At 38.5% G+C, this 23,793-nt stretch overlaps 1 protein-coding gene across 1 annotated transcript in view; it reads left to right on the top strand.

Moving 5' to 3' along the window:
• The window catches only part of LOC150088202 (hydroxyacyl-coenzyme A dehydrogenase, mitochondrial-like), a 155,821-nt gene that overhangs the window by 57,537 nt on the left and 74,491 nt on the right, over nt 1–23,793 (top strand). The window contains exon 5 of the mRNA XM_090369383.1: nt 14,978–15,104. Coding sequence (XP_090225509.1) covers nt 14,978–15,104 — 127 coding nt within the window. The remainder of the gene's footprint in view (nt 1–14,977; nt 15,105–23,793) is intronic.

The following is a 23,793-nucleotide window of genomic DNA, read 5'->3' as shown; positions in this document are numbered from 1 at the left end:
GAAATTTCGCAAGATTATTTAATGAAAAAACTTTCGAGCCTACAGACCAGTAAGGCTCCTGGAGTTGATGGAATATACCCTATAATCTTAAGAGAGGCGGCAAGCGAGTGCATTGAACCATTGAGGCTAATTATGCGAGCATCATTAGACTCTGGGGAGATTCCCTTGGATTGGAAAAGTGCAAATGTATCTCCCATACATAAGGGTGGCTCTAAAAGTGAAGTTGGAAATTATCGACCTGTCAGTCTGACTTCAGTAGTAGGGAAAATCATGGAGGCAATGATCAAGGGTGGAATTCAGGATCATTTGGATCGAATTGAAATTCTCAAGGATACTCAGCATGGTTTCGTAAAGGGAAAATCATGTTTAACAAATCTGGTTCGCTATTTCGAAAGGGTCACTCACGAGCTGGATTTAGGGAATAATTTCGACATTGTTTATTTAGATTTCAGCAAAGCTTTTGACTCAGTCCCACATGAGCGGTTGCTTTATAAGCTGGAACAGGTTGGAATCACTGGGAAAATCCTTAGATGGATAGAAGGATGGCTTCAGGGCAGGAGGCAGAGGGTTGTGATAAATGGCTATTCCTCAGATTGGGTTGATGTAAGAAGTGGGGTTCCCCAAGGATCAGTATTAGGACCACTGTTGTTTTTAATTTTCATAAACGACATTGATGAAGGGATAGAGGGCGTGATGTCTAAATTTGCAGATGATGTTAAAATTGGTAGAGTAGTTAATGATCACTGTCAAGCTGAGCTTCTTCAGAGAGACCTAGATAGACTTCAGGAATGGTCAGAAAAATGGCAGCTGTGCTTTAATCCAACAAAGTGTAAGGTATTACACCTGGGAAACAGTAATCCCAAAATAACTTATTCACTTGGTGGAGTTCAACTAAAGCCAGTACTGGAGGAAAGGGACTTGGGTGTTACGATACGGTCAGACATGAAATTCTCTGAGCATTGTAAACAGGTTGCAAGGAAGGCCCATGGTGTCCTATCAATGATCTATCGAACTTTTGCAAGTAGAGATAGGGACGTGATAATCCCATTATATAAGGCTTATGTTAGACCACACTTGGAATACTGTGTTCAAGTATGGAGACCGCACCTGAAGAAAGACATCGAGCTTCTTGAAAGGGTGCAAAGAAGGGTAACTCGCCTGGTGAGATCGGCAAAGGGGCGTCCTTATGAAGAAAGACTTCGAATATGTGGGTTGCAGAGTTTGGAAACTAGACACCTTAGAGGAGATTTGATTGAGGTGTTTAAGGCTCTGAGAGGCATCAGTAAAATGAATGAGGACAAAATTTTCAAGATTACAAATGATGCTAGAACTAGGGGACATAAATTCAAGTTACGGGGGGAAATGTTTAGATTGGATTGCAGGAAGTTCTATTTTAGCCAGCGAGTTATAAATTACTGGAATAAGTTGCCTTCATGGGTGGTAGAGGCCGACAGTTTGGGGAAATTCAAAGGTCATCTGGATAGTACTTTCGGGTAAGGGAAGCACATAGGATGATAGGTTTAATTTCCTTTTTATTTATTTTTTATGTTATTAATTATTATTATTTAGTTATTTATTTATTTATTTATTTTTTTTTTTATCATTGTTTTGTTCGGATTTATATATTTTTTTTATTTTTTATTTATTTTTTTTATTTATTTTTTTTTTATTATTTTTTTATTTATTTTTTATTTTTTTTTTTTTTTTTGGCTGTTGCAGCATAAGCCATAGGCTTTCTTGCACCATGCGGCCGTTACTAATACTAATACTTCTCGGCGTTGCCTCATTTAGGTCTGTAGCACGTGCAATACCACATGGTCTTTCATTTCGCTCAAAGCGTTTCACAATTTCATATTTTTTCTCTATCGACAGAGGCGGACTGGCCATAAGCCTTATCTGGGAAATCCCGGTGGGCCGGAGGCTGGTGTGATTTTGGCCATAAACCGTAGTATTAGGCCACTATAAATTTTCCCAGGTAAGAATTTTTGACCCAGTCCGCCTCTGTTTATCGATATGGTTTTCGTTTTCTCTCTGAATCTGCAGTGTCTTGGCCAGGACGCTTCCTTTTCACACCTTTTAAGTATTTTACTCATTTTTAAAGCACAATTACAAAACGAGGAGGCACGCTTAATACACATAAACAAAGCTGCGCGCGTGTAGCAACTGAATAAACAACACCGTAAAGGCCGAGATACACTATTAACACCTCACATTTTACTAAAGCACATTTCTAGGTGTTACTACCATAAAACAATAAAAACAATTTCCAGTTGCGTTTCTGCTAGTGGAATCTGTTATAAACTGGTCGTAAACTCGATCTAATTGCAATTGCAAATTATCGATAGCTGGAATTGTGTGGGTTTTTACGTTATTATGTGAAACGTGTTTCCCCTTCACTGATATAAAACACATAAATACATTTTCAGAATCTATTTCATTCCTATCATGTTGCCTTCGGTTGGGGTGATTCCGCGTTCGACTGCCATTTCTTGTAAACACAAAGGCGAATTGTGCATAAGCGAATTCGGTTCGTGTTATATAAGATAACGTTCCCCTATTTATAAATCGTGTATGATCGAATTCGTGTAATGTAAACACGTGTTATACGAGGACCGACTGTACATGTTTGAAATGAGTGGTCTTTTAGGCACCTCAGATCACAACTTGGTGATTGTCTCTTTTCCAATGGAGCCTTTATCTTATGGCTATTCCCAACCTCTTATTGTTTGGCATTACAAGGATGCAAAATGGGATAACGTGCGACATTTCTTTTCTTCTTTTCCTTGGTCGGATTACTGTTTCAAAACTTCTGATGTCAATGTTTGCTCAGATCGTGTCAGTGAAATTATTCTTGTAGGAATGGAATCCTTTATTCCACACTCCACTTTAAAATCTTGTCCTTTATCTAAACCTTGATTTTCCAATAAATGTGCTAAGGCTGTTCAAGAGAAGAATGTTGCATATCGTAATTGGCTTGTTTCCAATTGTTTAGTTTAATTTTCTGCCTACATGAAAGCTCGCTACAATTGTGAAGCAGTTATTAATCATTCCAAACTAGATTTTGAACAAGCTGAGAGTAGAAAAGTTGCCCTAATGGTAGCCGAGCATTCTGGTCTCTTGCCAAAGCTATTGGCCGCAACTTTTGCCCATCTCTGCTCCAACCTCTGTCAAAACCAGATGGTTCTGTTGTCACTACAGCCAAGGATAAAGCTGATCTGCTAGCATCCCATTTTTCTTCCAACTCATGTATTAATGATCTTGGTAAAACACCTCCCACCATTCCCAACACGCTCCATGCAATGACTCCTGTGGTCTTCCGTCAAAAGGATGTCAGAAGGATTTGTACAAAACTTGATGCTCAGAAAGCTCCAGATCGTGATGGTATTTCTCCACTTGTTCTCAAAACCTGTGCTCCAAAACTTACTGCTGTTCGTTGCCACCTTTTTTCCACTTTCTTATTCCAAAGGTGTTTTTCCTTCTGCTTGGAAAATTGCTCACATCCAGCCAGTTCCTAAAAAGGATGACAAATCTCTCCCATAGAGTTATCTCATTGCAATTACTTCTACTCCTTCTAAAAAAGTAATGGAAAAATCAATTAACCAACAACTGTTACACTACCTTAGAAACGTTCTGTCTTATCAACGATTGCCAGTATGGATTCCGTCAGTGTCAATCCACTGGTGATATTCTGGCTTTGTTACCCATTTATGGACAAATTCAATGGAAAAGTCTGATGATACACAAGCAGTTGTGCTTGACATCTCAAAGGCTTTCAGTCGTGTTTGGCATAAAGGTCTTCTAAACAAGCTTCCATCTTATGGTTTGCCAACTGTTTTTTGTAATTGGTTATTCAGTTTTCTCTCTGATCACTCACTGAGGGTGATGGTAGATGGCTCTCTGTTTTCTAACTTCTTCACTAATGCTGTCCCCCAAGGTTCATTTCTTTCCCCCACTCTTTTCCTCTTGTATATTAATGACCTTCTTCCATTGACCGGAAATCCTATCTATAGTTTTGCTGATGATAGCACATTGCATTCCACTTTCCAGTGTGAGAAACCTTGCCCTGCTGAGTCAGCTTGAACTTCTTGAATATCTGCTACTAATATCTTAAATGCCAATCTCCAGGTAATTCTCCAGTGGGGCAGAGACAACTTAGTTGATTTCAATCCTTCTAAAACTCTTGTCTTATATCTCGCAAAAAAGATTCTTCTGCTTCTATGCTTTTCTTTGGTGACACTTCGATTTCTAGGCAAGATGATATATCTCTTTTGGGGATTAGCCTGACTTCTAATCTCTCTTGGTACAAGCACAAGCACATTGCAAATATTGCTTCCTCTGCATCTAAAAAACTTGGTTTTCTCTTTTGCTCTTGGCATTATTTCTCTTTCAAACAGCTGTTCACTCTATACAAATCACAAATCCACCCTACCATGGAATATTGTTCCCACATGTGGGGCAGTGCCACCAAAACCTCTCTCAGGCTTCTAGATTCCATTCAGAAGAGGGAAGTTAGGTTAATTAATGACTCATCTATAATGGAGTCTCTCCACTCGCTGTCTCATAGACATACTGTTTCTGCTGAATGCCTTTCCTACAGATACTTCCATGGGCACTGTTCTTCTGAACTGGCTGCGATAATTCCCGCTCTATCTTTCAAAACAGTCCAAACACATATTGCCACCAGCCAACATCCATTTACTGTCCAACTTCAAACTCACAGAACCAACTTTTGACCTTGCTTGTTTATTCCTTCAACTGCCATTTTCTGGAACAACCTTTCTTCATACGTATTTCCTGAAAATTAGTCTTCAGAAGTTCAAGTCTAATGTCAACAAGTATTTTCTTTCATCTTCTCAACCTGCAATCCAAGCACGATACTAAGTACTATACGTTCTAATACCCCTTGTGTTTGGGGTTTTCATAAAAAAAAAAAAAAAAAAAAAAAAAAAAAGATAGGAGTTTGTTCCAACAATCAATTTCTCTCTGCTTAAATAGCAAATTTTTGCACATCTATTCTGCAGCCAAATATTTTCAATTTAAATTTATATATGCTTATGTGTGTTTGGCAAAAAGGATGCCATTAACATTTAATTTACCCACTCCATTTTAAGCCCTAAACCTTGGTTATTTGGTCCACCTGCCTGAAGTCTTCCTTATGTCCTGTTTTATCAAAGTGAAGAATTTGACAGTCTCTGGGATGAAGGTGTGATGCTCTTAGCAGGGTTGGCGCACGATAGCCTTAGATGCTGATGCGCCATTAAACTTCCAATAACTAACTCTTAGCAGGGAGTCTCAAATCGCCTCTCTATATAGGATTGAGAAAACTGTTTGTATTAACAGACTTTAAATTTGCTGTACTCACCTTTTAAAAATTGTTTGATTTTTATCTTTTCCATTTGGAATTTCTTCAGGATGCATTTTTTACATTACATTTATTTAACCATAATGACTTTAACTTGTAGACTAAACTTATCTGTCCGAGGCATTATCTATCATTTGAACAAGAGCCCCCTTTTGGCTACTAATAATTATTGCATTATTATTGTTGCTCTTATATTATTTCTCCCTGACTGGGGATTCCACCGCGTGACAGGTATTGTTACCAAGTACACAGAGTGATTGTTATGTCTGGTGTTGCTGTTGGTTGAGAAATGCTCTGACTATCCTAGAGGTGTTCAGGATTGCAACTCTCTGGAGTTCCTTGTAGGTATTCTCTGGAAGACCTGTTGCTGCTAGGCTGTTATGGTGGCACCATACTAGTTGTTGACAAGATGATCTGGATGGTCATTAATTGTTGCATATGCTACATTTCTTTGATCTCCTGTTTTAGGTTTGTGTACCGGGTGCTTATATAAGTTTCCCTATTCAGGAGACCCTAGTATCAAAACGGTTAGACATAGCATTGGGAAAAATCAGTGGGTATGTCATTTAGGGTATGGGGAAGCGAATTGTAGAAGAAAAAAAATTAGTACAAATTTACGCCACCAGGGGAGAAATTGGCAGTGTAAACATGAGATAGAATAATTAACTTAGGATTAGATTTTGATATCAGAACTTAGAAATCTACAGATATTGTTCTGTGTGCTTTCCTTCACTTTAGATGACATTCTGAAAACAGAGGACTGTGTGCAACACAGTTCCACATAGTATCTCATTGGGGAGGTTGGCTACATGCTGTTTAATGCTTGCTTTCAGGGCGCCTCTGTAGCCAGGTGGGAAGGAGCAGCAGTGCATAGCACACGCTTCTTGATTAGACCGGGGTTCGAGCCCGTCACCACCAAATACGGAGAATGTGGAAAGGTCAGGGAATGACCACCGCATATCCCGGAGCAATATGGCCTTAATTGCTAATGCTCCTAAAAAACCAAATAGCAATAGTAGCTTGCTTTCAAAATGAAAAGCATCTATATGCCACCACGGTAAACTCTGTCTTTCACATATCCACATAGCCAGAAATAACATGGATTGAGATCTGCTGATCGAGCTGGCTAGAACTGTGGAAAGTGTCTAGAAATGATGCAATCATTTCCGAATGTTGAACAGAGCAGTTCCTTCAGTTGTCAACCAATGTGGGGAGGGGCACCATCTTGCATGAACACTACAGTTTCATTGCCTTTCTTGCAGAGTGGGAATAATGTGATCTCTTAGAAGAGTGCATACCGTGCATTAGTTACCATACACCTTATGGGAGGGGGAGGGACATGAGGTGTAGACTCTTCAAAGAAAAATGGTCCGATTATAAACTTTGCTGTGAATCCACACCATACTGTAATGCAGCATTTCCTAAACTTTTTTAGTCACAGAACACTTTTCATCTCACTACATATTCACGAAACACAAGTTTAGCGGGAGCCAAAGAACTATTTACTAATATTTTATTACATATGATGCACTGTGCATCAGGAGCATCTTTATTTCCAACACATGTAAAGCTGAAATTCAAATAACTGTCATTATACTTTCGTTTTGGTCTTTTATTAGTTGGTTCCTGTGTTTTCACTTCGGATTTTTGGAGAACAAAAGGCTGCGATTGTTCATCCTCACTGCGATTGTTCATCCTCACAAGTGTTACAATATTGTGTTCGTTTTCATCGATCTCACTTGCACTACTAGAAGTACTTTTCTTCTTGCTTTAAAGTTCCTTTTTTCAACCACAAATCTATGGTCACATTTTAATAATAATATTTCGAAATACTAATAATTATCAAAAAAAATGTATACATGGAAGTGAGTTTAGTTATGATATCAGTTCACTTCCTCCTCTCCTTCAACCTGTGTACTCCAGGCTAAATCGCATACGAATAGCATACTAGATCACCACATTGCTACTTTTTCGTAAATGTCATTACCTCTATGCATACTTCTCTACAAAGCCGTCCAAAATAAAGTGTACCGTGGTCTATTTGATTATTAGTCTATGCCAGCATATTAATAACTGAAAAAAAAATTATGTTAAATATTATAATGATACTAGAGTGGTGTATGCTACAAATATGCAAAATTTATTTATTTTATTTTTTTAATTATTGATTATGATTTTTCGCGGAAGACTTGTTCACTTCTCACTGAACACAGTTTGAGAAATGCTGCTGTAACGTATGGACTTTGTAGTGGTCTTTCATGCACAGCAGATGGATGAGAAGTTCCCCATATTCAGCAGTTTTGTGCATTTACAGCCCCATGAAGAGTGAAATGTGCCTCATCAGACCACAAGATCATTTGAGCCCATGTATCGTCAAATTCCATATGAGCCAGAAATCGTAGAGCAAAGTCTATTCATTGTTGCTGATCACAAGACTTTAGTTCTTGCACTACATGAATCTTGTGTGGGAACCAGCATAAAATTATTCGAAGCACTTTACGTACAGTAGACCAAGGATGGATCACCTCTTTTGACACACCTGTGGTACTACTGACTGGTAGTGTTTTGCATTCTGACCACTGCAACTGCCACTTCATCCACTACCTCCATTCCGATATGTGGTCGTCCCCTGCCTGGAATTACACCTAACTCCCCAGTCGCTTCAAATTTCTTTATTACTTTTTGAAGCTCCACTGATGTAAAAGGTCCTTTATGCAAACCTTTAAGTTTCTTATATTCACGTAGTGCTACATTAGCACTACTATTATTCTCGTAGAACAGTTTTATTAAAAGAGCACGTTCCTTTTTTGTAAGAGCCATAATGGTTATTTGACGGCATTGGCCTTTCTGCTTTTATCTAACTGGATGTCATTTGCATAAGCAGTGTGCCTTGAAGTAAATGACAACTTTTACATATGTGCAGCGCCGTTTGTCCCCTGGTGGCAGAAATTTGAACTATTTTTTTTCTTTTACAAATTGCTTTCTCATACCCTAAATGACATACCCACCGATTTTCACAGGGCTAACTCTAACCGTTTTGACACTAGGGTCGCCTGAATAGGGAAACTTATTTTATAACCACCAGGTACTTCCTGATTTTTTCCTCATGTTTTCTGGAGGTTGGCAGCATTGGGCCCTGCTATGTCAATCAGATAGGTAGCCTTTTCCATCTTGTCAACAAGGGTTATGTCCAGTCTGTTGTGTGGCATTGTTGTGTCCATTATTATGGTGCGGTCCCAGTACAGCTTGTGGGTTGGGGTCTCTAGTACTGCCCGGGGTTCGTACTTGTAGTACGGTACACTTTCTGTGATCAACTGGTATTTTCTTGCTAGCTTCTGATGTATTATCCTGGCTACTTGGTCATGTCTACGAGTGTACTCAGTTGTGATCACCTTGCATCCTGCGGTGATGTGTTGGATCATTTCTGAGACCGATGGCATCATCAACATGTATCATCTGACACACCGGGCTCCTTGGCAATGTATTTTCTATATTTTCTGGTGTTGATTTCCTGGTCTTGGATGGCGAGCACGAATCCTTCAATCTCGAGGAAGAGCATCTCACTTCTGAGCCATGCATTGGAAGCAGTTTTATCTATGTGGTTTCGATGGAGGTCATTATAGTGTCTGCCACGGAGTATCTTGTTTGCCCATCTTTCTAGCTTCATTTGTACTGTCTGGACAGGAGGGGACACCTCACTTAGGTTGAGTGGGGTATGCTGCCTGTCTATATTCCTTATGGCCTGGTAGAGTGCTGCTATATTTTTTCTGGAAGTAATCCTTCAGATTAGCTATTATTGTTTTCTCTTGCTCGATGAGGTCTGTCAAGCCCCTTCCTCCCTCTTTCCGAACTATTGTCAGTCTCTCCACAGCTGACTTCGCGTGGTGTTGACGGCTCTTGGTCACCATTATCCTTGTCTTTTTCATGATATCCTCCAGCTCAGTGTTAGTCCAGCCGACCGGGCTAGCCGTGTGGGTAAACTGCTTGCCTGGCAACCCAAAGGTCACGGGTTCGATTCCCGCCTCGGGCTTGGATCAAAGTACTGCAAAAAAAAAAAAAAAAAAAACCTTGGGAGGTGCATTATGGCCACAGAAGCCTGTGCGCCAACAACTACAAAAAAAAAAAAAAAAAAAAGTGTTAGTCCAATCTATTTATTATTATTATTATTTCTAAAATAACTAAATGCAACAAGGCATAATATGTTAAGAGTAAGAGTTTAATATCTGTATAATATCGGTGTAGATACACCATAGATATCTCTTAAGAAAAACTACGATAGCAGTGTGGGGAGGCATCATTTCCTCCTTATCTCATATTGTGCTCATCCTTCATAACGAGTTGCCAGGGTATTGCACTAACTTGAACAAGTAACGCTTCACTGATAGAGAAAACTGTTGTTAATTATTCTTGTTGGGTGCCACTCAGATGGCACCGTTTCAAAGCTATTGGCCTATCATCGGTGGGAGAGTCTATCTATGGTGTATCTACACTGATATTATATAAATATTAAACTTTTACTCTTAACATATTATGCCTTGTTGCATTTAGTTATTTTAAATATTATCATATGAATCTTTTGGCATCTCTCATATTGCGTGATTATCTTCTCAACTGGGTTGTCATGTCTGCAATACCAGGGTACCTGCCCACCCACCAATGATAGACCAATAGCTTTGAAACGGTGCCATCTGGCCCACTGAGAATAATTAACAATAGTGTCTTCTCTGTTAGTTAAGTGTTACTTATTCGTGGTAGTACAATCCCATGGCAACTTGTGAAGGCATCATCACAATATGAGATACAGAGGAAATGATGCCTCCCACACTACTATCATAGTTTTTCTTAGGAGTTATCTGTGGTGTATCTACAACGATATTATATAGATGTTATTATTTCTATATTATTAAAGAGATTTTAAAAATTTTTTTTTTATTTAAATATTGCTTTTAATAGTAAATGAGGAAACATGATTCATGTTTTCTCATTTTTACTATTAAATTCTATGGAATGTAATATATTTATTCAGTATTTTGAAAAATAGATATCAGAAATGATTGTTAAATAATTCTTAAATTTCTTCAGAAGTGTAACCATTAATTAAATATATTATATATATTTATATATACAGGGTGTTTCAGTTAAACGTTTCAGAACTTCTAAGAGGGGTAGGGTACATCCTGACAACTCGAAATCATATAGCAATGTGGGGTCGGAAATGCTTTCCTGAAGCGGTGTTGTACACAGAAGCACCATAAAGAAAAGAGACCGTAAGTGAGAAATCGTTTTAATAATACATGAAAAGAAGCAAAAGGTACATGGATTAAAGTAAGTGTTCGAAGTTTCTTCCACGGGCTACAATGCACGCCTCACATCTCCGACGCATGGACATCCGAACATTCTGGAATACTCTAGGCGAATTTTGAATTTCTTCGGCAGCTACTGCGATTCTTGCAACCAGCTCCTCAGCATTGTCAACAGGGGTGTCATAAACTAGCGATTTCATATGACCCCAGAAATAAAAATCAAGACATGATAGGTCGGGTGACCGAGCAGGCCAACGCACGGGACCACCACGTCCGATCCACTGTTGACCATATGTGACATCCAGGTAGTTACGAACATCTCCGCTATAATGGGCAGGGGCTCCATCGTGTTGGAACCACATTGTCTGTTGCGTCGATGCAGAAATCTGTTCATCTCTCAAAAGTTGTGGCAATACTTGCTGCACAAAGATCAAGTAGATAGGTCCGGTTAGACGACACGGTAACAGGTAAGGTCCGATGAGGTGATTTTCCATAATACCAGCCCATTCATTGACCGAAAATCGAATCTGTGCTGCACAACGTCGCACGACGACTTCTGTGTACAATACCGCTTCAGGAAAGCATTTCCGACCCCACATTGCTATATGATTTCGAGTTGTCAGGATGTACCCTACCCCTCTTAGAAGTTCTGAAACGTTTAACAGAAACACCCTGTATAAATATTATATTATATTAAATATATATATATATGTAAAATATTAAGGATAATAGAAAAAGTATATAAAGGGATTTCGTAGATAACACTCCATACTGAAACATAAATATAGCGTTATAACTGTGTTGGGATACAAGTTTAGGGTCTTAATTTTGTACTGAAATTGAAATTTTATTGAAATTAAATTGAAATTATGACTCAGACCAGAGCAGCAAAGCAAAAGGCTCAAGCTAATGGGAGTGCTGTGGCTCAGGGGAGAACTGAGGGGGGCAGTTGCCTTCTGAATCACAGCCTTCTAAAATGCACAGCTTGCATGATGTTTGTGGAGCATTCAGGTACGGGACATGATATTGCCATGGGGGATGTCTTTGTGTGTGCGCGATGCAAGGAGTGTATCGAAATCGGGCAACAACTCAGTGTTCTTATGGGCCTATATGAGAGCTTGAAGGACAGGGTGGATGCCCTCGAAGGAACTAAATTGAGGGGCCCATCAAGCTCTCAGCTGCCCACATCAACGCCAGAGCTTGCACTTGGTCGTCGCGCAACACAGCGGCAACCCCCAAGGCAGAATGTGCTGGTCCCAAAGGAACTAGTAGTTGTTGGTGACTCTATTGTCAGGGAAATGGGAAACATGCTTTGTAAAAAGGATAGGTGGAACAGGACCAGGGTGTCTGCCAGGGGCAAAGGTTGACGTTGTAGAGTGGATATCATCTTTTAAGGGCACAAAAGGTGATATAGTTGTACACGTTGGCACTAATGATATTAAGAATATGAGACCGGCGGAATTACTTAACAAGTACAGGTCACTGTTGAAAAAAAGCCGTGAATTAGGGTTGAATTTGAAAGTGTCTGCAATTCTGCCCAGACATGATAGGAAGGAGTATATGATGAGAGCCCTCTCGATCAATTCAGTCCTGGAAAGATTGTGCAAGGCTCAAGGGGTAGAATTTTTTTCAGCCTGGTCTGTACTTGTTAATAGGAGAGACTGCTTCTACAGGGATGGGATACACTTAAATAGAAAGGGTGCAAGAATGTTTGCTGATGCTATTGAGGCAGTGTTAGGTGGGTTGGAAAACTGCTAGATTGGGGGGATACAAGGACTAATAGATTAACAGTAGCCACTGGCAGAGGTGAAAGTGATTCTTGCACTGCTTCTATTGGAATGAGCAGCAGCTTGGAAAATAAGATGCAGGATATTTCAGAGACTGCTGGGAGTCATTGGGGGTACAAGTAAACACATGGGTTGTGTTAGGGTAGCTAAGAAAATGAACAGGTGCATATATATACTTGCATGTACACCAATGCTAGGAGTTTGGTAAATAAATTTGAGGAATTTGAGGTATTGCTCAAAGCATGAAAGGTGGATATTGTTGGGATATCAGAGACGTGGTGTCACACAGATATAAGTAATGCAGAACTGGAATTTGGGGAGTACAATGTCTACAGATAGACAGGATAGGAAGGGAGGAGGGGTTATGCTATTAGTTAAGAAACACATAAAATCCAAGGAAGTGAAGCCAGTCGACATCGCTGGACAGTGCAGTGTCGAGTCAGTTTGGTGTGACATAAGCATTGGGAGATCATAATTGAGAGTAGGAGTGTGCTATAGGCCTAATGACTCTGATGAGTATAATAAGGAACTGTACAGGGAGTGGGCCAGTAAATCAGAGAGTCTTATAATGGGAGATTTTAATTTCCCAGATATTGACTGGAATTTGTGGGTTGGTCACTCACACACTAGCAAGGCTTTTGTGGATTTATTGGATGATTGTTTTCTAAATCAGCGTGTTCAGGAAACAACTAGAGGGAGCAATACTCTTGATTTGATTATCAGTAGTGATTCTTCATGCATTATGTATATGACGGAACATTGTTATACTTGCAAGTGACTGGCACTCCTATGGGAAGTCCAGCATCAAGCATAATTGCAAACCTTTATCTATATTATACAGAAAGAGCATTCCAAGATAACCTACTTATATATAGATACGTAGATGATCTATGTGCTTTTAATTGTCCACATTTTGTCCAGGATTACAGTAAATTATATCCAGTAGAACTTGTATTAGAAAAAACTAATAGTTCCGATACTATAGCAAATTACATGGATCTTCATATAGAAATATTCCATAATAATAATATAGACATAAACGTATATAATAAAAGAGACGCATTTAATTTTAATGTAGTCAGCCTTACAAACTGGAGATCTAATATATCAAAATCAGTGCATGCTAATATAATTTTATCGCAATGTCTAAGGATTGCTTATATTTGCAATAGTAATAAAAACTGTTCAGCGGGCATAACAGCGTTGTACGGCAAGTTGATTAATAATAATTTCCCTATCGCTTACCTGAAATATCACTTCAGGAAAGCGATAAGCATAATTAATTTCAAAATTTTGTTTTCTGAACCTATTGTTTCAATATAATTGTCATATTTAGTGCCATGTATATATGTACATAGGATACACTTTGCATTCTTGGTGTCTTACGGCGTAGAAAACCTGTACCCACCGGCTTGCAAATTACAGTGTATCATTTTTTTATATATATATATATAGTTAAATTCATTTAAATTTACTTAAGTTCACGCTGAGGTAACATGCAAATTCAGCTCAGGGTCCTACTATAGGAACGGGTTTGCGATCCCGGGCATACCCGAGCCCCAACTTATATCTTGTAATGTCTTTAAACTGTCCTACACTCTTTATTTTTATTTCTCCGAAATTATTAGGGCAATCCGAGGACGTAGGAGAAACTATTTCTTATCTGTACCACTATTTTTTGCCTTTGTGGAGTTCAGGTTCTATTATTCCTACTCCTTTAGTTTTTCTTCTTACTATCTGCATGTTTCTCTTTGCGTTAACTTAAATTTAATTATTTATTTATATTTATTTTTACTGTATCCATCACACAGTGGGCACCACATATTATTTTGACGACTATTACATTATGTTCTAGATATGGTAAATATGTAGTATGTATTATATATTTAATCTTATTTTAATCATTAAATTACGTTCTCTGTCGGGTCAACGATGATTAATATATGCTTACATTTATATTTTACTTATATTTCTTACCTTTGATTCTAATAATTCTAAAATTTATTTACATTTGATTTATATTTGGCCTATACTGGCCTATATTTGGTTTAGATTTAAATTACTTAGCATATATTGATCATTACAGAAACAGAGAACCTCTTGTCGTTTTTTGCCTTCAGTCTGGGTGGTTGGCCCCAGTTGAAGTCATCTAGATTGTTGGTAAAAAGCGATAATAATTTTTTTTTTTTTGCGTTTTCTTAAGTCCCTGATAGTATTATTATTTGATTGATTTACTTTTTCTATTATTTTCTATTATCCTTAATATTTTATAGACATTATGGGTGTATTGCATGATTGCTTGCAACTGCATTGACCCATAAATATTAGTTACAGTTACTGTCGTTTTAACTTTCATTTCTTTTTTATCACTAATATAATTATAAATATATATATATATATATTATATTATATTATATTAAATATATATTATATTATATTATATTATATTATATTATATTAAATATATATTATATTATATTAAATATATATTATATTAATTAATAAAATATTTTATTTCATTCTAGAACTACACTCTTTGCCAGTAATACATCATCAATTTCAATTTCTGATATTGCAAGTTCTACTCAAAGGAAAGATCAGTTTGGAGGGCTTCATTTTTTTAATCCTGTTCCTATGATGAAGCTGTTAGAGGTAATATTGGTATCCTGATATAAGTAAAATTTATATATTAATTCTATTTTTCTAGAAAATAAATATTTAAACCCAAAATTTTATACACCTCCCCCATCTGGATTGGTTTGCTCTGTCCAACTTCAGAAAGATTTGTTCTTTCAAATATTGGTTTCTATACTAGACATGCTTTAAATATAACATTGAACTAGTGACATCCAGAACGTTCATGGTTGAATGCCTTGAGTATATGGAATTTTGTGTTTCTTCTATAATGAACAATTTATTTCTTCTTTTTAAACACTTCAATTTGAATGTAGACTTGGAGTTGTGTACCATCACGGGATGGGGAATACCTCGCAGATAAATCAGAATTAAACCATCCCTTATATTTGCCAATAACAGACTTTGGAAATTAGAACACCACTTTCCATTTAAAATGATCAAAGATATAAATACACTTAACATTGATTTCATCAGTCCAGTTGATTAAACCAAGAAAATATTTTTACAAAGGTATAAATCACCAAGGGTATCATTGAAGAAAGAAAGAACATCTTTATATATAATAGCATTCACAGTAGATGTTTTTCAGCCAGTGGTCTTCCCATGACTTTGGTTGAAAACATCGATAGACTATCAAACTCTTTGACACTCAAATTAATTTTTGCCTCATCACTGAAGAAAAATTTCTTTTACTCTTTTTTTTTTTTTTTTTTTTTGTTCTTCTTCTTTGAACCAGTTCCAGTGCCATTTAACCTATATAATGAGTGCTTACCACTGGTTGCTTGATTAGTAGTAATAGTAATGGAGGCATGTGATGCAAGCATATGAGCTTATGCAGCATCAGCATGGCGCCTCCGTAGCCAGGTGGGAAGGAGCACCAGTGTGTAGCACACGCTTCTTGATTAGACCGGGGTTCGAGCCCGTCACCACCAAATACGGAGGATGCGGAAAGGTAAGGGAATGACCACCGCACATCCCCGGAGCAATATGGCCTTAGTTGCTAATGCTCCTAAAAACCAAATAACAACAACAACAGCAGCATCAGCCAAAAAAAAGAACAATTTCATACATCCATTCCCTCTAAAAGTTTGTCCAGTTCCTCTTTGACTTTATTTAAACCATCAACTTCAGGCAATTAACCACCCACTGGCTAAAGGCAAATTTCTGCATATCTAATCTACAACTGTCTTTTCTCAATTTGAATTTACCCCCCCCCCCCCAGGTTGGTAATCTGAGCAAGAGGAAGAATCTCATCAGAATCCAGCATGCTCAAACCATTTAAGGCCTTATACACTTCAATCAGATCACCTCGCAGGTTCTAGTCTCCAGCTGCTGCAACGTGCAGAACTTAAGCCTTTCTTGGTAAGAGGACCCGTTTGGTCCCCTCACCAATCTTGTTGGTTTTCTCTGTACATGCTCAAACAAATCTACATCCTTCCTAAAATTAGGCCTCCAGACCTGTATGCAGTACTCAAGGCATGGAATGACCATTGCCTTATACAAAGGGATAATCACCTCCTTTTCCTTGCTAGCAAAATTCCTGTATATCATTGACAAAATGCCATGACCTGCTCTTGCAGCCTGTCTGCATTGCTCAGAAAACTTCATATCTGACTACACAATTACTCCCAGATCTTTTTCATTTTCTGCCACCTTAAGTGTAGTACCACATAGGTGGTACATTTTCTGGGGTAACTTCGACCCATATGCAGTACTTTGCATTTGTCAATGTTAAACTTCAGTTGCCATCTCTCAGCCCATCTGCCCAAATATCCTCGATCCTGTTGCAGTAGCACAATGCCATTACTATCATTAACAACCATGCCAACCTTTGTATCATCTGCAAACTTCGACATTAAGCCTTATATACCTTCATCAATATCATTGATAAATATATAAAATAACAGTGAACCCAACACTAAACCTTAGGGGGACTCCACTAATAGCATTAGTCAACACGAAGAGCAGCATCCATTGATTACAACTCTTGTCTTCTCCCACCCAACCAACCTTTTATCCATTGTAGCAACTTACCCTTAATACCATACTGCTCCAATTTGTACAGTAGTCTTCCATGTGCAACACTGTCAAAAGCTTTCCTGAAATCCAAGTATATTATACCAAAATTATTTTTTGCATCCAGTTCCATTGTAACCACATCATAGTATCCAATCAAATTTGTCAGACAAGGCTTCCTTTAACAAAGCCATGCTGTGTCTAAATTATTACTGCCGTCTTGTCTAGATGATCCTGCAATGCATCTTTAACCAGTGACTTCATTATTTTTCCCAGAACAGAAGTTAAACTAACTGGTCTGTAATTACTCATGTCACCGTTAGATCCCCTTTTGTAAATTGAGGATATATTTGCACATCTCAAGTCTGTAGGGACTTTCCCTGAGTCCAAGTATGCTCTCATAATTATGGCTAAGGGTTTGCTTATTTCCTTTGCCATCTCCTTTAGTATAACTGGATGGATTCCATCCACCCCAGGTGCCTTATGTTTAACTTCAACAATTTTTCCTCCATTTTGCTCTCATCTATTCCAAAATCATAACTACTCTGTTACAGTTTGATAAACTTCTGGCATTTTCCTTCCTTAATAACTCCTCATTTGTGAATGTAGAAGCAAAATACTCATTCAGATTATCAGCTATCGGAGCAGGATCATCAATAGTCAAACATCTATATCAAGTGTAATAATCTGATTCATCCAATTCATTCTAGAGTTTATATAAGTAAAGAAGTCCTTACTGTGTTTCTTAGCATCCTTTGCGAAAGATTTCTCATAATCAACCTTCGCTTGCCTAATCTCATTTGTGACTTTATTACAGACTGGCTTATATCTACCATAGGCTTCTGTGTTGCCTGATAATTTATATGCATCCCATGCATTCTTCTTCTCTGCCATGTTTGTTTGTTTGTTTGTTATATGGTTTTTAGGAGCATTATCAACTAAGGCCATATTGCTCCAGTGATATGCGGTGGTCATTCCCTGACCTTTCCGCATCCTCCGTATTTGGTGGTCACGGGCTTGAACCTCGGTCTAATCAAGAAGCGTGTGCTATGCACTGCTGCTCCTGCTCACCTGGCTACGGAGGCGCCTCTCTGTGATGAGTCTCATTAGTTCATTTGACATCCAGTTAGGCCTAAACCTTGAATAATCGGTATGAAAAGCCTAGTAGCTGTCACGATTAGTTCCTTGAATGCTTCCCACTTAGAATATGCTGTTGATAACATCATCAGTTGGTCCCACTGTACAGAATTTAAGAACTGTCTGAGACCATTATAGTCACCTTAACAAAAGCAAAAATGCTTTTTTTTTTTTTTTGTAAACGAAAACCCCAAACACTAGAGGTATTAGAACCTATAGTACTTAGAACTTGGGTTGGAGGTTGAGAAGGCGAAAGAAGATATTTGTTGACATTAGAATTGAACTTCTACAGACTGTAATTTTCAGGAAAGACATACAAAGGAAGGTTGTTTTAGAAAACGGCAGTTGAATGAATGAACTAGGAAGATGAAAAGTTGGTTCTGTGAGTTTGAAGTTAGACAGTAAATGGTTGTTGGCTGGTGGCAGCACGTGTTCGTATTTTGAAAGAGAGAGCGGAAATTATAGAAGCCAATTGAGAAGAACAGTGCATGGAAGTATCTGTAGAAAAGGCATGCAGCAGAAACAGTACATCTATGAGACAGCAAATGGAGAGACTCTGTTAGAGAGGAGTCATTAATTAACCTAACTGCCCTCTTCTGAGAGAGGTTCTGGGGGCACGAATATTCCATGTGGGAAGAATATTCCATGGTAGGGCAGATTTGCGATTTTTGTACAGAGTGAACAGCTGTTTGGAAGAAAATAACACTGAGAGCGAAAGAGAAAACCCAATTTTTTAGATGCAGAAGAAGCAATAGGGTAATCACCAAAAGAGATATATCAACTTGCCTAGAAATCGGAGTGTCACCAAAGATAAGCATAGGAGCAGAAGAACCCATTTTGCGAGATATAATACAAGACTGAGTTTTAGAAGGATTAAAATCAACTAAGTTGTCTTTGCCCAACTGAAGAATTACCTTCAGTTCGGCATTTAAGGAATTGGTAGAGGATATTTGAGAAGTTGAAGCTGATTGAGCAAGCAAGGTTTCTCAAAATGGAAAGTAGAATGTAATGTGCTATTATCGGCAAAACAATGGATAGGATTTCCAGTCAGTGCAAGGTCATTAATATACAAGAGAAAAAGAGTGGGGGAAAGAACTGAACCTTGAGGGACACCAACCTTAGTGGAGAAGATAGAAGACAGAGAGCCATCACGCTCAGTGAGCGATCAGAGAGAAAACTGGATAACCAATTACAAAAAAACAGTTGGTAAACCATAAGATGGAAATTTGTTTAGAAGACCTTTATGCCAAACACGATCGAAAGCCTTTGAGATGTCAAGAGAAACTGCTTGTGTTTCACCAAACTTTTCCATTGAATTTGTCCATAAATGGGTAACATAAGCCAGAATATCACCAGTGGGTCGACACTGACAGAATCCATACTGGCGATCGTTGATCAGACAGAAGATTTCTAGGTAGTTTAAGAGTTGCCAGTTAATTGATTTCTCCATTACTTTAGAAAGAGTAGAAATAGTTGGATGGCAGGGATTTGTCACTGTTTTTAGGAACTGGTTGGATATGAGCAAATTTCCAAGCAGAAGGAAAAACACCTTTGGAATAAGAAAGTGAAAAAAGGCGGCAAAGAACAGGAAGACCACATGTGGCATTGAACGAAGCATGTTGGGAATGGTAGGAGGTGTTTACCAAGATCATTAATACATCAGTTGTAAAAAAAAATGGGATGCTAGCTGGTCAACTTTATCCTTGGCTGAAGTGACATCAGAACCATCTAGTTTTGACAGAGGTGGGAGCAGAGATGGGCAAAAGTTGCGGCCAATAGCTTTGGCAAGAGACAAGAATGCTTGGCTGCCATTTAGCAAGAAGCAAGTTTTCTACTCTTAGCCTGTTCAAAATCTAGTGCGGACTGATTAATAACTGCTTTACAATTGTTGTGAGCTTTGGTGTAGGCAGAAAATGAAACCGAAGAATTGGAAACAAGCCAATTATGATATGCAACATTATTCTCTTGAACAGCCTTAGCACATTTATTGGAAAACAAAGGTTTAGATAAAGGATGAGATTTTAAAGTGGAGTGTGGGATAAAGGATTCCATTCCTACAAGAAAAATTTCACTGACCCAGTCTGGGCAAACGTTGACAATAATCAGACCAAGGAAAAGAAGAAATAAGTCTCGCAGGTCATCCCATTTTGCATTCTTGTAATTCCAGACAACACGAGGTTGGGTATAGCCATGAGATAAAGGCTCCATTGGAGAAGAGACAATCACCAAGTTGTGATCTGAAGTGCCTAAAGGACCACTCATTTCGACCATGTACTTAGAAGGGTTGTTTGTGAGAAAAAGATCACGCGTGTTGGCTGTATAGTTAGGATTGTATGGTATTCTTGTAGGTAAATGAACAATCTGTGCGAGATCATTAGTAATTGCAAAAGCCTCAGCATCTCGACCGTCTGGGTTGATGTGACTAGAAAATGGAAGCCAGCTGGAGTTGTGAATATTAAAATCACCAAGGAAAATTACCTCACTGTTAGGAAAGTTGGACTGGAGAAAGTCAAGTTGCAAAGAGAGGAAGTCAAAGAGTTCCAAGTGTTTAGTGGAATTGGGAGAATGGTAAAGACAACAGATGAATTTGACACAATGAGATAGAGAGATTTTAAGCCAGAGAAGATCAAAGAGAGGAGATTCCAAATTGCCAAGTCTCTGACAGGGAATATCGGAACGGACATATGCACAATACCACCTTTGAGGCGAAAGGAATCATACAGCGAATAGTTTGGACAGCTAAGATAAACAGTAGTTGAATCAAATGATAACTGAGATTCTGTCAGAAAAAGTACATGGGGTTTCGCAGACTGCAAGTGGAAATGGACATTGTTGAGATTAGAATTGAGATCACGTATATTTGCAAAATGAACTATGAAATGTTTGGGATGTTTAGATCTTTTCTCAGATAAGCTTATTCTATTAGTTTGACAATTCATGGTGTATTCAATAGTAAGAAAAAGTGGGGGGCACATGCTGTATGAAGTGATGAAATTTTTGGATGTGGCATACACATAGTAAGAATATACCCAGATCCTTGACATAATGTGGCCTCGACAATGCCCCTCGCATACACACACTACTCCTACTCCCTCCAGTCACTATCTGGCAGAGTAGGGGTAGCAAGATTATATACTAGCTGAACCGGAAGCCTCTTAAAGTGTTACCAATAGGTTCGGTCCAGTGTACTAACTAGTGGCCGGCCTGCGAACATCGTTTTAGAGCTGTACTCTCGAAATGTAAGGAAGATTGGATCTCGCCACGATGTTTATCGTAACCTCAAAAGTCATCAGTCATACTGCATGATGGAAGAGATGGGGAAGAGTAGACCAGAACTTAGCTCTGGAGACTAAACATGGGTTCCACCACTTCAAGCCTCCAATAAGCAAAGTGGTGGTATTGCACCGGTTGATGAGTCATCTACCACCTAGTATTGCCTGGTAACACAGAGGGCAGCATTCCTCCATGTGGTGTGGGCGCCACACCTCGACCCCTGTTTACTTTGGTTTACACCTGGGTGGTCAACCACAGTGTGCTTGTGCATGGAGGTTATACCCAGGATTACTAACAGTCCCACCATCGTGAAGGTACATGCATTGGATCTGGCTGTCACAGACTGTTCGAACTTCACCGAAATTGGGTCCACATGACTTGAATGTCACCCGAATATCAGTTCCATCAGTGTTTTAGACTCCCAGGTAGCAAGTACAGCTTGTCTGGCATATCTGAGAGAATATCTGTGACAGCCTCAAGGACCAATTTACGACAGCTATAACAATTTAAATTAAATTCAAGTATTAAATTAAATTTTTTTCAAAAAGGTCAAAATGTCTGAAAAATGTAGAATACCACACGAACTTGTCATTTCTAATTAAAACGAAAGAAACTCCTTCCAAACGTTACAAGAAGTTTATGAGGAATTTGATGAACAGAAAGATATTTCTGAAGGAAGAGAAAGCATCCTTGCCGATTCTCGATCTGGCCGGCCGATGATGTGAAAACAGATGAAAATGTTGAAAGGTATGGAAAGTTTCAAATTTGCTTACCGATGAAGAATGGCTATTGGAACGATTCGAAAAACAACTTGGGATGAGTGGACAAAATTCAAGCAGAATCAAACTTTCTGGACAGTACCATTGCATGAGATGAAATGTGGATATTTCAGTTTCGAGACAACAAAGTACAGTAAAAAAATGGAAGACAGCCAGTTCTTCAAAATTGAAGAGAGCAAAGATGAGAAAATCAAAATTCATTGTCCTGCACACTGGTTTTTTGATTTAAAAAAAAAAAAAGAAAGAAAATCTACTCAGAATTAGTTCCACAAGAACAAACTGTCAATCAGACGTTTTGCCTTCAACTTCTAAAGTGTTTGTGGGGATGGGAGAAGTTGCTAATTGTGATTGGAATGTTGGGCGAGACATCACGACAACAAGTCAACTCACATTGCATTATTGGTGGCCAATTTCTGATGGGTAAAACGGATAGAACAGATGGGACCCCCCCCCCCCCCAATTTGGCTGCATCAGCTCCTTCTCTATTCCCAAGTATCAAAACATCACTGAATGGAAATATTTTCGGATCTTTAGAGGAAATCCAAGCACCTCTACGACATTAAAATTTGTGTCAGTAACCGAGTTTTGGAAATGCCTCCAGTCGTGGTAAAAGTGAATGGCTTCATGTACAGCTGCCCAAGAAAAAACGGATGATGAGGAAAGAAATTGGCAAGTTCATTTTTAATTTACTTATAAAGTCATTCCTAGAACTTTCTAGCCACATATCGTTATATTCGTGAGCGCACACACACACACACACACACATATACACTGTTAAATTAACTTCCGGAGTACAAGTCTAAGAAGTCATCTTTATTTGAATGACACCACCTTAAGCACTACTTTTCTTATTAAGGTTTCATAGAACGTGAACTAAGTGTAACCTTTTTAAATCAACCATGTGTGAAGCCTCTGCAGCAGAACTGGAACACGGTAACTGCCCTAATGGATTGTGATCCATCACAAGCAAAACAAATTTAGCGTTTTTCCAGCACATTATTAGCAATCAGCGTGACTGCCCTTGACTGCTAATAATCCGATTCTGAAGATAATGGTGAACATTCGGTTGCCCATTTTGTTTATGGCCTTGGCATGCCATAGTAACTAAGAGTGGCCCATCTGTGAGCATGCAAATCAAAATAAATCTTATCAATTTGCCATCCACTATTTTTGTCCAATGTTCTAATGCTTGCACTTCCAGAATTGCGTAGTTCCCAGCTGTGGAGAGTGTAAAATTCTGCTAGAAAATAACTCAGGTCCACTACTACCTTTGGAGTTGCATTCTACGCTAAAATGCTCAGTTAATCATGTGAAGTAGTAGCCACTGTGAAAAACCCATTTAGTATTAGGGGTAGCAAAATGAAGCTACCTTATACATCAGCCAAAAAAAAAACATTTGCTCATCCCTTTCAATTATTTGTCCAGAAGTTTATTCCAACAATCCCTTCTTCCTCAGTGCAGTCGACTCATTCCTAAGGAATTAATAAGAGGACAATAAA

Source organism: Mastigoproctus giganteus, chromosome 3, assembly GCF_048544385.1.
Source record: "Mastigoproctus giganteus isolate SK-2022 chromosome 3, ASM4854438v1, whole genome shotgun sequence".
Classification (NCBI taxonomy): domain Eukaryota; kingdom Metazoa; phylum Arthropoda; class Arachnida; order Uropygi; family Thelyphonidae; genus Mastigoproctus; species Mastigoproctus giganteus.
The sequence above is the reverse complement of the archived record's forward strand: the minus strand, read 5'-3'. Positions and strand labels throughout refer to the sequence as shown.